At 42.0% G+C, this 19,679-nt stretch overlaps 1 protein-coding gene across 1 annotated transcript in view; it reads left to right on the forward strand.

Annotated features, from left to right (window-relative positions):
- Nucleotides 1-15,503, forward strand: part of LOC136638554 (RNA exonuclease 1 homolog) — a 30,398-nt gene extending 14,895 nt beyond the window's left edge. Inside the window, exons 8-17 of the mRNA XM_066612597.1 lie at nt 1,909-2,008; nt 2,247-2,306; nt 2,435-2,584; nt 4,396-4,509; nt 5,963-6,036; nt 7,605-7,715; nt 10,264-10,379; nt 11,470-11,608; nt 12,516-12,636; nt 14,899-15,503. Coding sequence (XP_066468694.1) covers nt 1,909-2,008; nt 2,247-2,306; nt 2,435-2,584; nt 4,396-4,509; nt 5,963-6,036; nt 7,605-7,715; nt 10,264-10,379; nt 11,470-11,608; nt 12,516-12,636; nt 14,899-14,972 — 1,059 coding nt within the window. The 3' untranslated portion in view covers nt 14,973-15,503. The remainder of the gene's footprint in view (nt 1-1,908; nt 2,009-2,246; nt 2,307-2,434; nt 2,585-4,395; nt 4,510-5,962; nt 6,037-7,604; nt 7,716-10,263; nt 10,380-11,469; nt 11,609-12,515; nt 12,637-14,898) is intronic.
- Nucleotides 15,504-19,679: the final 4,176 nt, after the last annotated feature.

Here is a 19,679-nt window from a genome sequence, read left to right on the forward strand (position 1 = left end):
TCCTCTCAGATGACCCAGTCTAGTGCTTGGCTGTTCAGATCTGTGCCACCTCTTTAGGTGGAACAGATCTGAGTAAACCCATTCAAGCTGCTGCCGCATTACCCAGGAAAAGTGTAGTCAATTCCTCTTGCCCTGGGTTGTGGCACAGCCAGGCCTGCCTGTTCCAGTGTGGGATAAGATTGAGCTATAAGCGATTTGAAAATGTCTTAATTGGGAACAAGTGACGATTGAAGACAGTAATAATGTTCATGATGCATTGATGTATTCACAATTAAATTACTATTTCATTAGTGCAGAACATACATTTTAAATAGAATGTAGAAAAGACATGAAATAAAACGTTAGTAAATTAGGTACTATAAAAATCAGAAGTTAAAAAAATCATTAGCTGTCTTGTTTCTAAAAATACCTTGTTTGAAGTGAAAACTAAACCTACCTTGAACAGGTAGGATGCCTTATCTATTAAAATGAAGTATATTAATAAGAGCTCTGTTTTGAATTTGTCTCTCAAAGCAATGTCCTTCTCCAGTCGAGTGTTCCCAATATCACATAGATCCTTTTCAGAAATCTCCATGAGCATTCCAGCAAGACACCCCCCCCCCCATTCTGGTGCAATCTGTAGTACTGCTCTCTTGCTTTCTCCCCACAGAGAACATTTGTCTGTAAGTTTGTTCCCATAAACATAGAGGTTCTCTATGGCTGCCGAACATTTGAAAAGGGTTACAGTGAGTCACTCATAAAAGTCAAGGAATCTTCTAAAGCAGTTTCATATGACAGAGGAAGTTAACATTCCTTTGGTTGCAACTGAAATGGTTATCTTGATTGTGAACATTGAGTTTTCAAAGGTGTGTTTCATGTAAGAAAACAACAAAGGATAAATATCTTCCTTTTGAGATCAAACATTGATATGTGGCATGAAAGGTCACATGTCTGCTTTTATTATCATTATACTGAGGGGCAGGATGTGTCAAGTTGTCATGGGCATTGAGATTCAGTCCTTGGTTGTATCTCAGTATGATCACCCACTGAGCCATCTTGGCTGATCTCTCACTCTTAATTTATACATTCAATTCAAACTGCATGAAAACTGATCATACTGTTGTGCTGAGATTACTACTGCAGGATTGGCTTCAAACTATGTCCTAGTCCAGTGGTTTCCAAACTTCTCAGAAGTTGGGAACCTTAAGAACACAAGAACAGCCCCACTGGATCAGGTCATAGGCCCAACTAGTCCAGCTTCCTGTATATCACAGCTGCCCACCAAATGCACATCTTTTGCCGGTGTTGGGTAGGGGATGGCAGTGACACGATCCCCAGTATTGCACTGCTGCTGGGGACAGAAGTGGGGTTCACTTACCTAAGCCAGTGCTGGCCTCGGGGGGGGGGCGGGAATGCGGGAAGTCCTGCAGACACTCGCTGGGCTTCCCAAGCCTCAAAAAGACTGAAAAATAAGGACCCACTTCCACTTTTCTATTGCATAAGCGGAAGTGCATTCCGATCACTATTTTAGTCATTCTGAGGTTTGGGAGTCATTCTGAGGTTTGGGAAGCCCTGCAGAGGCATCTGTGGGGTTCCCTGCACCCCTGGAGGCTGGTACTGGCTTAGGTAAGTAAAGAAAAAACCCTTCTGTTCCTGTCAGTATCACAATCCTGGAGATCTTGTCGCTGCCATTCCCCGCCCCTTAAGGGACCAGAGATGAGTTCTTCCCTGGCTAGTGGGTCAACTCATCTATTTGGGAACCACTGTCCTAGTTAGTATTATATTCTGTTTAACTGTAAATCTGCTTATCTTCATATATCCATTTGCTTCTAGAATGCCCTTTAGCTTTCCATAGACTATGATAGTGTGGGAAGCTCAGAGCTGTTCATTTTGTAGCAAGTTTCATACTCAACCTTATTTTTAATATAGGCATTAATTGAAGAGAAGGCCATATATAATCGTTGTGGGAGTAAAAATATGTATCTGAACATAGCTGTGAACACACTTAAAAAACTGAGGGACTGTGGCAGTACATCATCGGACAGTAAGTTCACTTTTTTGGGGTGGGGAGATTGAAAATGTGATTGGCTTCTTTATCAATGATAAATATGCTTGTCTGAACCCTCAGTAATAGACATATGTATGTGTGCATTAGTGTGTGTGTGTGTGTGTGTGTGTAATATCACATTCTGTAGAGGGACAATTGTCCCTCTAACACTGTAGAATACCTGTGGTTTTGGAAAGTAACAATCTTTATTTTTATACAGGTGTGCCTTCTGGCACTAAAGGTACTACTTCAACTGGCTTGGGAAAGCAAGGAAAAAATGGTAAAACAAAATTATTACTGTCTATTGAATACTTTATACACAGCTATCATTTTTATGAATCTAAGCCATAACGTAAGAAGTCTAGCTCTTCAGAATTTTCTGTTAATTGTTCTCTTTGTATTTTTAAGATTATACAGGAGTTGTTCTCTATAGACTTCTAAAAGACTATGTTCTGAGTGAGGAACAGTTGAAGGAAAATGACTACCCTGAACCAAATCCAGAAAAACCTGGTAGTGCTATGCTGTTCAGTTGCACAGTAAAACCTGCTGTATCTGACTGTGAGTAAATGAGACTACCCATCTAATCTTTGAAGGCTCTGGAGTAGTGTCTAACAAAGAAAGTAATTGGTGAGCTGATCATGTGGGAGAAGACAGTCCTAAAAACTAATTTTGCAGCAGAACTGAAGCACTTCTCTTTTGCCCTGTAACTGTCCCTCTGGTAGGTGTTGTGCAAAAACACAACTCTCTGCTGTCTTGTAGGTATACTTATTTAATACATTTGGTTCCTGCTCTTCAAAAGTTATATTCTTGCTGTAGCTGGAATAGCACTACTCTGAAAGAGCAGGTTTGCAGCTTGGGAATCCCTCCTGAATCCACAGCTGTCCCTGGGTGTTAAGGTCCCTGGATGCCTTCAACCAGGGATACTTTCAACCAGATTAGGCTGATGCACCAACTGAGACCATATCTGAGTCAGTCTGATCTGGCCATGGTGGTCCATGCCCTAGTAACCTCTCATCTAGACCAGCTGTCTCCAAACCCTGGCCTGGGGGCCAGATGTGGCCCGTAGCTAGCTTTTATCCAGCCCGTGGCCAGCCTGATCCCCTGAGAGCCTCCGACCCAGTTGACCAAACACAACCGTAGTTGACCAAACACAACCCGGTTGACCAAACACAACCTGCCTCCTTCAGGCAGGAGGTCTGGCTCAGTTGGTAGAGCTGCCACCTTGTATGCCTAAAGATCTGAGGCTGCCAGTTCGAAACAACCGGAAGTGCCTGACGACACGCTGATATACTGATGAGCTGACCCTAGGTGGCAGAGAGGAGTTGCCATCAAGTGGAGCGTGGGAGGCAAAGGGCCAGAGAGAGACCAGGCCGGGAAGGAATCCAGCTGGAAGGAGTTCTATGAAAGACTAGAACTACTCAATTGTAAAAATCCCTACAGGGGTTTAGAACAGCCTGCCTATGTAAACTGCCTTGGATTAAAGTCTGAGGAGAAATCTGGCGACCAAAGAAAGGTGGTATATAAATACCTGTATAAATATAAATAAATTTCTTGGGCTGTGTTGGTGCTTAGAGAAACCCTGGGCATTTGAGCCCATTCATTCATCTAAGTTCCATCTCTAATGTATTTATTTCAATTTTATATTTAACTTTTTTTCCGGCCCTCAACACTGTGCCAGAGTAGTAGTAGAACTTTATTACGGTCATAAGACCAGTCACACTGTGCCAGATATTTTATGCGGCCCTTTGGTTGAAAAGTAGAGACCCCTGCTCTAGACTACTGTAATGCACTCTACATGGAGCTATCCTTGCAAACAGTTCTGAAGCTGCAGTTGGTGCAGAATGTAGCAGTTCAGTGGGTTGATTCTGCCATGCCATTGCTCTCATTGCTACACTGGCTACCCATTCTGTTCTGGCCCAATTCAAGGTCTTGAATTGTTTGCCATTGTTTTTATATTTTTATCTATGTGGTTTAACTTTGTGTTTCAAAATTACTTTTAATGCTTTTCATGAAATGCTTTGAAAAAAATCAAAGGCACAGTAAAATAAAATTCAACAATTAAAAATAGCAGACTCACCACAGCATAAAATTGTTTACTAAAATCAGTTCAAAGGCCTTGGGAAATGAAAAAAATCTTTTCTTTCACAAGAAAGACACCAAAAGCCCCCAACCTAGGTGAGCATACCTTCAATGTGGTGACATAGTTGAGAAAACTTTTCGCCGGTCACCGTCCACCTTAAACTTAACCATGAATGAGAAATTAATGCTATTGGCATTTTTTGCAGTTCTCTTTAAGTAGTTTTGGGGCAACAGATTTCCTTTTTGATTTTAACGTTTTGTTTTATTTGTTCTGTTTACATTGGTTTCAGCTTCCAGAAGAGTTTGTTGTAGATGTGGAGAAATATATACAGTAACTTTATCAGGAAAGCACGTTAGGAAAGAAGAATGCAACTATCATTCTGGTAGAGTAGTAAGACATAAAGGTAAAAATACTTCTACACACTTTGATTGTACTTGCTAGCGTGTTTAAGGCTGCTAGAACAATGCCTATTGAAGTATGACAAGTTTTTTTTTAAATTTTAACCAGTAAACACACACTTTCTGTTTACATTTTCCTGCATTAAACAAAGAATTGCTTACGTTACAAGCCAAGTGTATTGGAATGGCAGAAGATCTGGTGAGGAGGTAGGATGTGGTGTCAGCAGTGGCCCCTTTAAGGGTTCAGGCCTGGCATTCAGCAGAGTTCTGCACAGCTGCAACCACTTGAAGGCAATAGGGCCCTCAGGCATAAAAGCACCTGATGAAGGGAGAGTTTGGTGTGGGTAGTAGGAGGAGGAAAGTTTGAGGCTGGACGGACGGACGGACGGACGGACGGACGGACGGACGGACGGACTACTGGAACTGCTGATGGCTGAATGGACTCTGGAGATTGCTGGAACAGACTGCTAGAGACACTGAGATGGGTGTGTGGCAGCCTTGCCCAAGACCTGCTGAGGATCAAAGTGCTGCTGTAGTGGCTTGAGGAACTGCTGGCAGGAGAGGGGTGGAAGAAGGACCTCTGCAGGTTGAACAGACAAGCTACCCTGGTGGTGGGGTCCAGCAGTGCTGCAGGGCAGAACTACAGCCATTGTTGGGGGGAAAAAACGGGAGCTAATTAGCTTAAAGTGGGCATAATTCTGTAAGTGAAGCTTGGACTGGGAATCTGGCAAAACACCAAGTTAGACACAATACTAAATAAATACTAAATAAAGACAGGTGCTTGTATGTTTTTCTTGTCGGTCAAAAACAATCTGGTGCATGTGTGTGAGATTTCAACTTGGTTATGGTAAACTCTCACATGCATAACCTTGTCACAATTTGAATTCCACTTACCACCACTGCACTTCATTTTGAATTCAACCCATCATAGAGATCCTGCTGTTTTGTCTTGTTGTATTATGTATTCAGGGGAGCATTTAAATCTAATAAGATTATCACAGTAGTCTACTTACGTCTGGTTTTGCATAATTCTTTGCTTCTCTTTCTCTGTCCAATCCCAGTTTTTCATATATTCTGTTAGTCAGTGTGTTGTAAAAATGTGATGTTAGATGCTTCATATTCTTGCCATACCTATAATACTTGGTATTATACTTATAATAATAATATAAATATAATAATATTATACTTATAATACTTGGTATACTTATAATACCAAATTCATATTAAAGTTTAACTTCTTTGGATTATCAAAGAGCCAGTTGAGTAGGCCTAATCCTTGATACATTCATATGGAATTCAACCAATTTTGATTTTAAATAGAGCTTCCCACTCAGTGTAAGAAATTGACTTGTATTCATTTTTAGTATGACATTTGTTTTTAGTACAAATGGTAATATGTTTTGTGGGATAAGAGATGACCAACAGTTTTTCATTTGTCTTCTCTTATTTCTGTAATAGTGCCTGGTGGTTTGGAAACACGCTATAGCTGTTGTGAAGGAGTTATTGGGTCTCCTGGATGCCAGGTTGCAAAGGTGAGAGTGATGTACAACAGGAGTTATCCAACCTTGTCTTCTCCACCTTCAGTATCTTTAGCCAGCTGAAGGTGTTCTCCTTTAAACAGCCCTTCCTTCCTTGCTGCCTCCTTGAACACCTGCATGATATCTTCTCTCTGGCTCCCTTCAAAACCCACCTTCTTGGTGACTCTTCTGGCAACTTCCTTGTCTCTATATCTTCTGTAACACAGGATAGGCGTGTCACTGAAACAATAGCAGAAACTTTCCCCATCTCTCCTGTTTTTCCTGTGTAAAATTATAGATTAGGACAGGGACCTACCTTGTTCTTAGTTTGTAAACAGCCATGCTCATTGATGGTGGGCACAGATCTCATGACTATAGTTCTAGCAGTGAGGTTATGAAAGCATAAGTAACATTTTGCAACTTGAGTCCCTTAAGGCAGTGGTTCTCAAACTCTCTGGGAGAGTTTGAGAGCCACTAAGTTCTTGAGTGGGCAGGAGGGGGGGAGGCAGGAGGGGCGGGGGAAGGCAGCAGCGCGATCCCCAGGATTGCGCCTCAGCTAAAGCGGAAGAGGAGCGTGATCGCTCCGCATCTACTTTCACTGCTGTGGTGAGCCCTGCTGCAGGTCACGCCGGGCTCCCCGCACCCCCGGGAGGATGCAAGGGCTTGGGTATGTGTACCCAAGCCCCTGCAGCCCCCCTGAGCGGCGTGATCCTGGGGATCAGACCACTGCCTCCAGGCTGCCCCTGCCCCTTAAGGGGGCAGGGGCCAGGGCCTGCAGGCTGGGGCGTTGCGACGCCCCATTTTGAAAAGCCCTACCTTAAGGGTACATAGGCTGTCCACCAGTGGTTCTGTCACATTTAGCACCAGGACCCACTTTTTAGAATGAAAATCTGTCAGGACCCAACGGAAGTGACATCAAGCAGGAAAATTCTTACCCTAGGTTGCGATTCTACCCACACTTATCCAGGGGTAAGTCCCATTTCCTTTCATTGTTAAAAGAATATATATAGTTAAAAGTACAGGTCTGTAACATTTCCCCCAATGCAGTCACATACCATGGTAGATCAAGTCTATTAAAAATAAAATATAGAAATGAATGGGAGCCCATCTGAAATTGGATCACAACCCACCTAGTGGGTCCCAGTAGTGTTTGAGAAAACACTACTATACACACTATAGCATCCTTTATCAATCTCTAGATAGCCCAGCCACAAGTGTTGTTTCAATACCTTGCTGAAATCAAAAGCCAAATTGACCGAAAACAGTGTGCTAAAACTGCAGGAGTAATCCACTGATGTATTGCAGTGTGTTGGCTAAGGTTTTGTGCTGTAAATCAAGAAGTCGGCTGTTCATAAACTCACTAGGTGGCCTGAAGGGAAACTACCATCTCTCAACTTCCCATCTGCAGTACAGGAATTATAATATTGATCTACTTTATAAAGTTATGAAGAATTATAGCAAGACACTGTCTGTGAAGTGCTTTGAATATACTAAAAGTGCTAAGTACTATCACTAAGTCAACAGTCTTTTTCCAGAAAAGGGAGTTTGGTTAATAATTTCTATCTTGTCTTAATACTTTGTAGCTTCATGTTCATGATGGCAGAAAGGAAAACCTAGATGGCTTTGTGAAAACTTTCATCAAGCCACCTCCACTTGATGGAAATCATGGCGTATTTGCATTGGACTGTGAGATGGTATGCCAAGATTCTTCCAGACCTCAATTTGAAAATTGTATACTATTTGCTGCCCGTGGCAGTACAGACTTATGCCATTTATGCTCATTTTTAACTGTCTTCACTTGGGAAATGTAGTAGTGGCGTAGCTAAGGGGTCGCAGAGGATAGCAGCTGCACTGGGCTACAGGTTGGGGGGCAACAATGCATGGGCAACAACAAATCCTGCACGTGGCACACAGGAGGCTACAGGGAAGCAGTCACCCACTGACCTCACCTACATGAAGCCTACCCCCTGTGCGGGTTGCCCGGTCAAGCGCACCTGGCCCAGAAAACGTGGGATGGCAAGCGCAGCTGCTGCAGCTGGGCCCTCCTCACTGGGGCAGAGCTGCCATCACACCAAAGCTCTGAGCTCTGCCAGCCACCTGGGAGCCTCCCTGCCCACTCACCTGCCCACCCCTAGCTAACCCTGTTGGGCCTTCTGCCCCGCGTCCCCTGCCGCCGGGGATCCTCTATGAAGCCCTGCCAATCCCTCAGTCGCCCCTGACGCTGCAGCTGCTGGCTACCCCACTCCACTCACCACCTCCAGCAGCTGAATGTAAGGCACGGGCTAAACTGTCCCCGTCACTAGGGTGAGTGAAGGTGTCCCACACTCCCAGCCCTGTATGCATGTGTTGCTGGGATGGGGGGGGGAACTGTCTAGCCTGTCACTGTTGCTGCCCTTGCAATTTATATTGGGCTGCAGCATGAAGGGCCATGGAGGGGTTGGTAGCGCTTCCCAGAGGCTCCCTGGGTAGTGGGGGATGCTTGGTGGGAGGCCTGGCTCAGCTTGCTGCTGGAGGAGTTGAGTGAAGGTGCCCCCACACCCTGTGTGGGTGTGTGTGCAAAAGAGAGAGAGCATGCATGCATGAGGCAGAGCGCATATATTTATTGGATTTGTATTCCGCCTTTCTTCCCGAAGGGCACCCAAGGTATATGCATGAAGGAGGGAGCAAGCATGTGTATGTGTGCGAGGGAGGGGGCATACGTGTGTGTGTGTGTGTGTGTGTGTGAGAGAGAGAAGAGAGAGAGAGAGAGGGAGTGTGCATGCGTGTATGTGGGAGGGAGGGAGCATGGTGGGGGCTACAGAATCCTCTTTGCACCAGGTAGCAAACAGCTTAGCTATGCCACTGAAATGTAGATCAGAAATATTATATTTCAGGAGAAAATGTGTCTCATAAGATGAAGTGTTAACTTGCAAACCTTATCAGCTTTCTCTGTATTTAAAGTACTGATTTGAACGTCAGATGTATTGGCCAGCAAAGAAGGTATACAACTTTACATGTAATGGCATACATAGTTTCCAATATTCTTAGTACAATATGATGATAATAAAACTCCACAAATTGCTGCTGCATTGAATGGGCAGTATGGGGTACTTGATGTTTAGGTGCATTTTTTTGATATTGTACTTTTAATTGTCCTGAACTGCTTTGGGTATTGTGCTTGCATGATAGAAAGGCAGAATATAAATATCTAAAATGTTAATAAGTAAATCTAGAAGGGTCTAATAAAAATATTAATACAGAACCCAGCTTTCTGTTTCTGTTCTTGCTAGTTATGTTGAGATTTCTTATATGCACTTCCTTGTCCCCACTTCTTCTGTGTGTTTGGAATAAAAATGAAAAATGATACTTGTATACACTTGTACATAAAGGAGAAAAAGTTAAATGCTTTTTCTAATACTTTAATAGACAGTATCTTGCAGAATGCTTTTGATTATTCAGACTGGCTCACTGTACGTAAGTGAACATTCTAGTGAAACAACTAGTTGTACAAAAATTTGGAACTGAATTTAAACCCTTTTCATCATAAACAGTTGTTGAAGGCAAAACTAACATGTAATAAATGCAGAAAAATTTAGTTGTAAAATATGTGCCAGTTGTGAGAAAATAAAGCTTAGAATCATTGTAAGAAGCTTAGAATCAACTTTAAAAAAGGATAATGAGAAATCAAGCAGTTTATTTGTGATTAATAAAATTGCCTCCAAACATCCTGCACAATGAACAGAAGTTGCTAGTATGGTTTTTAAATCGGAAAACATTACTTTCTCAAAAGTTACCATTATATCAAGGTTTTGAATATTTGTTATAATTTTACTCTACTTTTCAACTGAGATTGCTTACATTCTGCCATGTGCCCTTGTTAAAATGCACTCCAAGATGCAGCTTAATTCCAGGGTGCAGTTTAATTCTAAGCAAGTTTGCTAGGCTCTATCTTTTTGTCTGACATGATGACATAGTCCTGGTTCCAGGCTCCGGGAGTGGCAGAAAGAGCTGCAGGTTGACTTGGGGGTGGGCTAATAGTACAGATTCCAGCACACAGAAGCAAACTCTTCCACTGATCTGCAGGGTCTTCTGTACAACTATACCATGCAGATTCTGTATACAGATTGTAATTACAGATTCTACTTGGAAAGCATGTAATAACAAAAGAGCAAAGATATGATTATCACCATGTCAAAGTTCTTCAGAGCTTGGTTCCTGAATTTTTTGTGACTAAACTTGATAAAATATTTTCTTTTTTTCTAGTGTTACACAACACGTGGTCTGGAACTCTCCAGAGTGGCAGTAGTTGATCCTTCTCTTCAAGTTGCATATGACACATTTGTTAAGCCAGATAATGAAATCATAGATTATAATACTAGGTATGTGTGTAGTGTGTAAACACCAAGAGTGACTCTGATTCAAGTCTTGACTCTGATTCAAAGTTTATGTACAACTGATACTCTGACTGCTTTTTACTTTGGTATATCTGAGAAAACTGCATCAGATCTCTCTGAAGTTACTTTTTGAAAGGTCTGTGCACCCAAGTACACTTTCAAAAAGTAGAAAGGTTACAAAGCTTATTCTCTGCATCCTCATATGATAAGTTTTCCTTTGTTTTCCTATAACAGGCACTTTCCTATTTACGTGGAGGTTGTGTTCCTGAAAATCTGCATGTATTAAAATACATGTAGTACATTAAAAATACTTATGCCATAGGGACCTACGTAAATAGTATTGATTAGGGAGAAAGCCATTGAGCACTTAGGTTGATGACTGGCAACTTAAAAGTGAAAATAGGTTGAAAGAGTATCCCACAGCTTCAGAGCAGGATGACCTTAAAACTAATGGTAACAAATGACTTCCTTTTTAGTAGCTCAGGAGTTTCCAAGCTTTTCAGCACCAGGCATACATTGTATATCTGACATGATGTTGAGGGCCAGAAAATAAGTAAGTAATAAATACATGGAGAAACAATGTTTGATTGAATACAATAGTGAATAGGGGTAGGAGGGGACAAGAGGGCAATGTTGACTTGCACAAGAAGAGGAGGAATGGATTTTGAAAAAGGATTGAAAAAGCATGGGTATATTTCACATTCAGCCACTAGATGTATGGAATGGAATATTACGTTTCATTGCATTGCATTACGTTCAGCACCTCTAGTGGCTGCATGCAGTGTATATCCATATTGGAACCCAGAAATGTGTGTCTTGAGCTATTTTTATCCCCAAGAAGCTGAGGAACTGCAGGTTGGATAAAATCCTTCGAGGGCCAGATGTGGTCCATAGGCCAGGGTTGGGAGATCCCTGTAGTAGTTTATTAAAATTTTGAAGAGACTTGGATTTCTATTAATCCTAAATTTAATCTAAAGTAGAACAAGGGAACTTGATTTTTTTTAAACATTAGTGCCTCCCCCCCATGTGCATTTATTTTTCTTTGCTTATCTTGGCTTCCTTTAATCTATTTTAGGTTTTCTGGGATGACAGCTGAGGATATGAAGAATACTAGGACATCCATTCGGGATGTGCAGGCAGTATTGCTAAACTTGTTCAGTGCAGATACTATTTTAATTGGACACAGTTTAGAAAATGATTTATTTGCTCTTAAGGTACTTAGTACAGAATAATTAGACTGAAATGTTTTCATTCTTTGTTTCACTTACATTTTTAACTTAGACTGTTCAGAAGTCTAAGTTAAAGCTGTTTTTAAGCTGCATAGTATCTTATATTTTATGCATAATGTGTTGTCTGACTTATTGAAAAGGTGTATATTATTAGACAACATTCACTGTCTAGCAAATGCTGTGGAAATCCTGCTTTGTCTGCCCCTAGGGAAAAGAAGTACAGTGTGGCCAACAGCTTTCCTTCTTTTGCATGGATTGTGCTTCTATACATAATCATTAATATCTCTCATTAACACTGAACAAGCCCAGGAAAAGAAACCCATGCAGAAGCATCCTAATTAAGACCACAGGACCAAACATACAGTATTGCTCAAAATGTGTAATGTGATCTGGTGAGTTTTTTAAACAATATTGTGAGGAGACACCCAAAATATAGTGAAACCACCATGGCAGGGTAGGGGGAACATTAACACTTTGCCACACTACACTTCAGATCTTACTTTTGCCCCCTCACATTTTTTAATTAGGAAAAAAGCTTCAGTTGGTTTTGGTTGAAACTTTTTATGTAATTAAAATTATCTAGGGGTCCCACAGTGAGATTTGAACTCTTCACCATGATTTCTTATTTCTTGTGCCCCCCTCCAGCACTATTTTTCTTTAAATATGAAAACACTGAGCCCACATCTCACATTTTGTATAACATTGAAGTTGGGCCCTAAGACAGAATGTGTTAAAGGTAAGATCATATACCAGGAAACTGAACTGTAAAAACATCTTTGTAACAAGTATATTGGAGTTTTACAATAAGAATATTATAGGTTCTTTCTTTCCAAAAGGATTTTCAAAGAAAGAAAGAAAGATCTCTAAATTATCCAACATTTTTTCTGTACAGTTATTTCACAAAAAGGTTGTGGATACATCAGTAGTTTTTCCTCATCGACTAGGCTTGCCTCATAAAAGAGCACTTCGAAATCTTATGGCTGATTATCTCAGAAGAATTATTCAAGATAATGGTAAGACCATTTTGCCAAAATGCACAATGTATTTGCACAATTAATAATGAAGAGAATGGCAACATGATATAGGTAGGATATATGTTCCCAGAGGTAGGCTGTTGTGAGATACAGGAAGCTGAACTAAATGGGCCTTTGCCCTGACTCAGCAAAGTTTTTTGTTTTTTTATGTTCTTAAGAACCAAGAAGTGACCAGTTGACACTCTCAAATGTTGTCAAGTTTCCTAAAGCAAGAGCTTGATTTTGTATAAATGTGTGTTAGTTGATCCTTGGCTACTGAATTTATAAACTAATTGAGAAAGTTTGAATGTGAGTTTACATTATATGTAAGTTGAGTTTATATGGACTCAGTGTTGTGCTGCGTCCATAGAGCAAATAGGCTGCAGCCTGACACTTCAGGTTGGAAGGAAACTAAGGCAGCTGCTCTCAATTCCCCCCTCCCCTCTGCACTCAGCCCTCCTGTTGGCAGCTGTCCTGCTTCTTTCACAGTTGGAATTGTGAGCTTGCTTGGGAAGCCACTGTGTCCCAGATGGCCTCCCAACAGTCCTGCATGTTCTCCTCCTCCTCCTCTTGCAACCCTCTTGCACTCCTGTAACCCTCCCGACCACCATCATGGAAACCCCTCTGCCACAGAGCATTCTGGGACTCGTAGTCCGGCTCTCTGCTCACCATTACCTGTCTCTCCAAGGCTTCCCAAGAGCCTGCATCATCTGGGGGGGGGGGTTAGGGTTTTTTAAAGCTTCTTTCACAGGTGGGATGCTTAAAAGAGTCCAGCCCTATGCGTTTCTACTCAGAAGTATGCCCCATTCCAGTCAATGGGGCTTACTCCCAGGAAAGTGTGGAGAGGATTGGACTGTAAATCACATGCTTTGCTTGGTGGGAAGGCTTTGTGATAGCCTGTACCATCTCAGGGAGGAATTTGGCAAACACTCCTTGGGTTCTTTAAAGCAATCCCCTCTTCTCTTTTAAGGCAATCCCCTTGTGTGTGAGTGTGTGTGTGTGTGTGTGTGAGAGAGAGAGCGAGAGAGAGAGCTCCACCTCACTGAAGGTTTGGTGTTCTGGCTACAGAGGTTCTTGTCCCCCCTCTTCAGCCTCGGCTGGCTCAGGGGCTCCAGGAATGTTACTGTTACTTTGCAAGGGGAACCTCTTCCAGGGCTATTCCCTGCCTGGGCAAGGCGGAGCCTTTTTGCAGTGTTTTGGGCTGCCTGGAAACGGAGCGAGATGCCAGCGCAGGGCAAAGGAGGTAAAAGTGTGTGTGACATTCAGTACCCCACCCCATTTTTGTTGAGACAAATCCGCAGATAAAAAATCCATGGATAAATAGGCTGCATCTGTATTTTAATTAAGTGGATTGTGCTTCATGAAATGTACTCTGTGTTCTACATGATTTTTCTTCCTCTGAAATGCTTTCTCTACAATGCATATCTCTATTCTGACCCATTTTTGTTAGGAAGTTACTGCTATCAATGTGTACAAATGCACTAGTTTGTAAGATTTGCTATGTCTCCATTAAATTTCTGCCCAATGTTGTGTATACGCAACAGGAACCAAATGTGTATGCCTGTAGGCTGGGCAAAAATGGGTTAAGCCATAATAGTATTCTGGAATTCCAGTCAGCATTTTTACATGAAAAGTGACCTGTCAGTCAGTGTACAGTGCTCATTTGGGTTTGCAGCACTTTCCAGTGTACAGAGTACCATACGAGGCTTCCAGATGGCAAAATGTTATGTACTTTGGGAAGTTCACATATGTTCAAGACTCAAAAGTGTCTTCCATGTATTAGATGCTGCATACAAAATTCAGAAATGATGCTTTATTAATGTGTGAACTGTTCCTTATTTCTTACAATTGATAAACATTTTTTTCTTTTTCTTATGAGTGAAACTTTTCTAATGTAACATGATCAACATTCTGTAGGGGTAGCAGGGGACAGGCCCAGACTAAAATTAGGCCAGGCAAAAATTGCTTCAGGCCCAGAATCATAGACTTGCAGCTGGCCAGCTACAATCTATTCTAGTAGATCTACCCCACTCAATTCTAAGGCAGATTGAGATCATATTGTAGTATGACTGTACACTGGGAAGCTATCTAAATTTCCCCATATTCAATAGTTTTTCCTTAGTAATGAAACATGTAAAAGACAATTTTAAACTACTATTTTAAGACATCTCTGGAAACAAACCACAGCAAGTGCTTAGCTTGAATTTTAGTCAATGCAAATATCCAGTCTTAAATAATGTGCATGAATATTTTTCTTCCTAGTTGGTGGTCATGATTGTAGTGAAGATGCAACTGCTTGTATGGAGCTGATGCTTTGGAAAGTCAGAGGACACTAAAGGCAGAAGATTGTGGCTAGAGACTGCAACTGACATTAAACAGCCATTTTCTACCTCTGTAATTATATTAATTTGAAGAATACTGAATTTAGATATATATACTAACTGGTTGTGCTGGAAGGTTTGGGTTATATCTGGGTATTCAGGAGTATGATTTTTTGTTCAGTATAATGTTTGATTATGGGAGCTTTGTGCTATTCTATATTGTTAGTATAAGCAGTGAAGATTTCTTGGAGTTGAAAATTTGCAGAGAACATTGTACCACTCTTATTTTTGATAAAACATATATGTCCTGAACAAAAATACTTGCCTTGCTTTTCAACTATGTCACCACCTGCAAAAGTAAAAGCCTATAAAAGTAAGGTCAAGCTTTGTCATGGATAAGACAAATGGTAAAAATTGTGCAGTCCTTTCATTTGATTAGTAGATTTTTCCATACATTGTATATGAACGCAATTTGTAAACAGATGTCACGAGAGCTATATATTAATGTTTTATAGCTTTGATCTGTTTTCATTAGTGTTGTAAAGCAAAGGGATTTTGTAAATTGAATTGCAAAGGGAAATTAAAGGCAGCAATGAAAATGTGCAGTTCTTTCTATGGTAGTTTTTTTAAAAGCAGAGTAAAAGCTGTTAAGAAGTAAATACCATTTCTTACTCTTTTACATTTCCTGTCAAGCCAGTTATGCTGATCTAGCTCTAGATGCCTGTAATAAGTTGTACTGTAAATGAGGTTACAGGTCTGAATAAAAGTTTTAAGCTGCCATTTCAGTAGGACCAAAAACAAACATCACAACATGGATAATCCTTGGTTGATCTGAGCATATGTTTCAAAATAATTTCTGAAGTTTCTGAAGGACTGTTTTCAAAAAGTATCTAATGTGGTAGGATTGTTAAAGTACAGGTGCACTTTCTGGGCCACATGCTGCTTAAGATGCTTGGACTGTAGAACAATGGTTTATTTAGAGAAGAATAGAAGGACTGAGAATGTGTATGCATTTTTAAAGATTTGAGTGGCAGGATGAGAGCAATGAAACAACCTTGCAGAGTCAAAGTGGGGAGAGGGTAGGAAAACAAAGAAAAGGTTGAATGGAAGAGGCAAGCAAGAAGGTTTCCAAAAGCCAACATAAGTATTAGCGTGCGCACTCCTCCTCTCTGGCATTGAGGGGGAAAAAAGGTATCAAGTGGGGAAAATAATTGCTGTGTGTCCTACCCACTTAGCACATTAAGTGTCCAATCCGAATGTACTATAGTGCTGATGCTGAGCATCTTAATGCTAAGCATCTTAAACCTGCTGTATAGCACATTTATGGCACCCTCAGATGAAGGAGCACTAGTGCTGGGCCCAGTGCCAGATGCTTCCTGGAAGCAGGTAAGAGTTCCAGGCAGTGGTGTGAGCTTTTGGGAGGGATGGGAGGAGCTGGCCGAGAAGGGGGCTGGGTCAGGCCTCCTCTGCCCAGCTCCACTGAATCCTGTCTACTATGTCAGGCTAAAAAGCCCAACACAGAGGTTCTCTTATCTGCACTGGCAAAATAGCTGGTGCAGACATGAGAAGCCCCATTGTGGAGCCTGGGACTTTCCTCAGGGGAAGGGGATGCTCAACATTTGGAGCTGCTTTTCTTCCAGGTGCCAGAAACCATAGGATTGGCCTGTAAATTAGCCATAACCCAGTTCCTTTCTCAGATAACTGTTCTTACCAGTGCAGGGGAGGCAGGACACCCCTGTTTCTCTGTTGCTGGTCTATACTGGAGAACTGAAGCCTGTGGCTGAAGTTCAAAATGCCTTGAGCAGGCTAACTGACTGGCTGCCACTGCCAGGCAGGCAGGGAGAGGGAGAAAATTGGTGCTACAACACTATACTCTCTTACCTGGGAGTTCTCCATGGAACTTTAATAGGACTTACTTCTGAATAACCATGCATAGTTTTGCACTATAGAAAAAGTAAGCATAGAATTGATGAAGTTGCAGGGAGGGGGAAAGAGAAGAGACTGTTGTGAGCATACTGTCTGCTAAGCCTCTGCTGTAGGTAAAGGTGTTTGGCTCCCTCAGACTGTCTTTCCCCACTTCCTTCATCCACCCTCCTCTGCATTTCCCTTGTTATTTTTCTCTCTTCAACTCCCAGTCACACTCTTCTGTGCTTATTTCATTTTTTTTACCTTTCTCTGATCTTTATTCATTTTCTCTGCTGCTTGTGGCTCTCTGTGTCCCACTTTTGCAAAATTCCTCCACTCTGCTCCTCGTTCCCTTAGTCTCTCTCATTCCCCATGTCTACCCATTCTGCTGTGCTACAGCACATGGGAAGAATTTGCTGGTGCCCACACTAGGGTATAGTGGTGCCAACTCCCCCCACCTAAAAGGCACCAAGATAGGTGTATGGCCTGGTAGTGCTGTGGCACAGCCTTCCCCCTCCCAGGCTTGGTGCAAGTGTGGGACCAGCCCATTCCCTTAAGCTGCGCCCACCCCAAAGGCTTTTGCAACGGACCCCCCCATGCCTAGCTCTAGTGAGAATGGCCTTTTTCTCCGGGAGAACTGTGGCGCATGGCTAGTCTGCACAGCTGGTCTAGTTCTTGCGAGAGGATGGGACTGGTGTGAGACCAGAAGGGGCAGGGCCTGGGGGCGACACCAATCAGTGCACTGGGTGAGACCAAGTGTAGTGATGCCACTGGCTGGATAGGTTGTGCTTCATCCTATATGAAGAACTACCCCTTCTGGTAACTGTCATCTGTTACCAGATCTGGTGGCCATTTTCCCCAAGGCTATTGAAATTAGCCTCCCTGCAGTTTTAAGAACCAGGAATAGCAATCAGAAGATTCAATTGCTTTTTCTTTTAATTGTATGAAAGTTGGTTTGAGGAACTTTTGCCTGAAAAGAAGTATTCACATCATTAAATGTGTTGAGAGTAAGGTGCCCTCACTTTCTGAAGTTAGCAGATGGAAACTGAAGAGAGGGTTTTCTTGACTTGGGTTTCCTGTCTGCAGTTCTCTCCCAAAGGGGTCTTTTTTGGCACCTACTTGGAAATGTTTTTAGTGCCAGACAACTTTATTTTCCCAGGCTGTTTTAAAACTTGTTGAAACTAGATTTTAGCCTGTTCCCCTGTTGCTGCCTTCTGTTTTGTTGCTATTTTATCTTGTTATCGCAGATTCTTATTTTATTGTTTTATTGCTTTTACCAATTGGGAAGTGCCCTGAGAGTATAGTTGCTGGAGGGAGGTGGCATAAATTGTGTGTATAAGTAAACCCTTCCTCCCATTACCTCATTCTTGTGTTTTTGTACTTCAGAAGGATTGCAAGCTGTGGGTGAGGCCCTTATGCTATTTTATTGTATTAATTAATAAAACCCTAGGAATGCATCTGTGTAGCCATGCCTGCAGAACAAGTTAGAGAAGATGCCTACTGAGACATAACATTTCTGAAAACAACTTTTATCATAAAACGTACTTTTGCAACCATATTCAGTATAGCTGTATTGTCAGCTGACCCCCCCCCCCAAAAAAACAAACAAACCCCCAGCTTGATATGCAACTTGATATGTTGAAACCAGCAGCCAAAACTTTTAATAGCATGGGGATGAGCATAATCACCTGCTTATGAAGTTGCCAGCTTTTTTAATCTGAAGGCTCGTGTGTGACAGTCAAGTCTCAACCAAAACATTCAGCAGTTGAGGGTTTTCCTCAAGCATTTTATTTTAATTGTATTTTTACCATTAAGAGCTAAGTGAATAATAGTCAGAGGAAGAAACAGGGACCATTGGGCCTGAACAAAATTTGGTTCACATATCTAGATTGATAGTAGGCCTTGTTGATTTACTGTGAACTTGGGGGCATCCTAGGAAGCTGTTGCAAAGTGACCACACAGAATAAGCAAAGCCAAGGTCAGAGGGAAGGTGGGGTGGCATGACCCCAGAGATGATGCAAAAAAGGAAACAGGATGATGGGTATGAAGAGGTGAAGATACTCTGCCTATAAAGTGACAACAGAAGAGTGGGGTTGTGAACAGTGGCAATCCCTAGACTTGTAGTTGTCAAAAGCCTACCTATGAGAGATGTGCCTCCGTTAGTGTCCATTTATTTGCATACTGTCAAGCAGCTACAGTTTCCAGTCATGCAGGTATTAGAGCAAGGAACAGAAACCAGTTCAAACACTGACCCAATCAGTTAGTTTTGAGAACAGTTTTATAGGAGTCTACTCAGTTGGGGAATAACTACTCTGATTACGAGTACATTTACTTTAGTAGATTAACCTTTTTATCTGCAATGAGTCATCTTGATCTGTGGCAAAACTCCTTTATGTGTTGAACTTAACTCTTGTCTGTCTTAGCTGGCCACTATGCTTCTGGAGACCGTATCAGGGAGCAGGGCTTGTAGAACTCTTGTTGACTGATAATTCCAAAGCATTTCCCTACATTCACGAGCCTCACGAACCTTATAGAATTCTTTGAAAAGGTCAACAGGCATGCGGATGCGGGAGAACCCGTGGACATTATATATCTGGACTTTCAGAAGGCATTCTACATGGTCCCTCACCAAAGGCTACTGAAAAAACTCCACAGTCAGGGAATTAGAGGACAGGTCCTCTCGTGGATTGAGAACTGGTTGGAGGCCAGGAAGCAGAGAGTGGGTGTCAATGGGCAATTTTCACAATGGAGAGAGGTAAAAAGCGGTGTGCCCCAAGGATCTGTCCTGGGACCGGTGCTTTTCAACCTCTTCATAAA

This window comes from Tiliqua scincoides, chromosome 2, assembly GCF_035046505.1.
Source record: "Tiliqua scincoides isolate rTilSci1 chromosome 2, rTilSci1.hap2, whole genome shotgun sequence".
NCBI lineage: Eukaryota > Metazoa > Chordata > Lepidosauria > Squamata > Scincidae > Tiliqua > Tiliqua scincoides.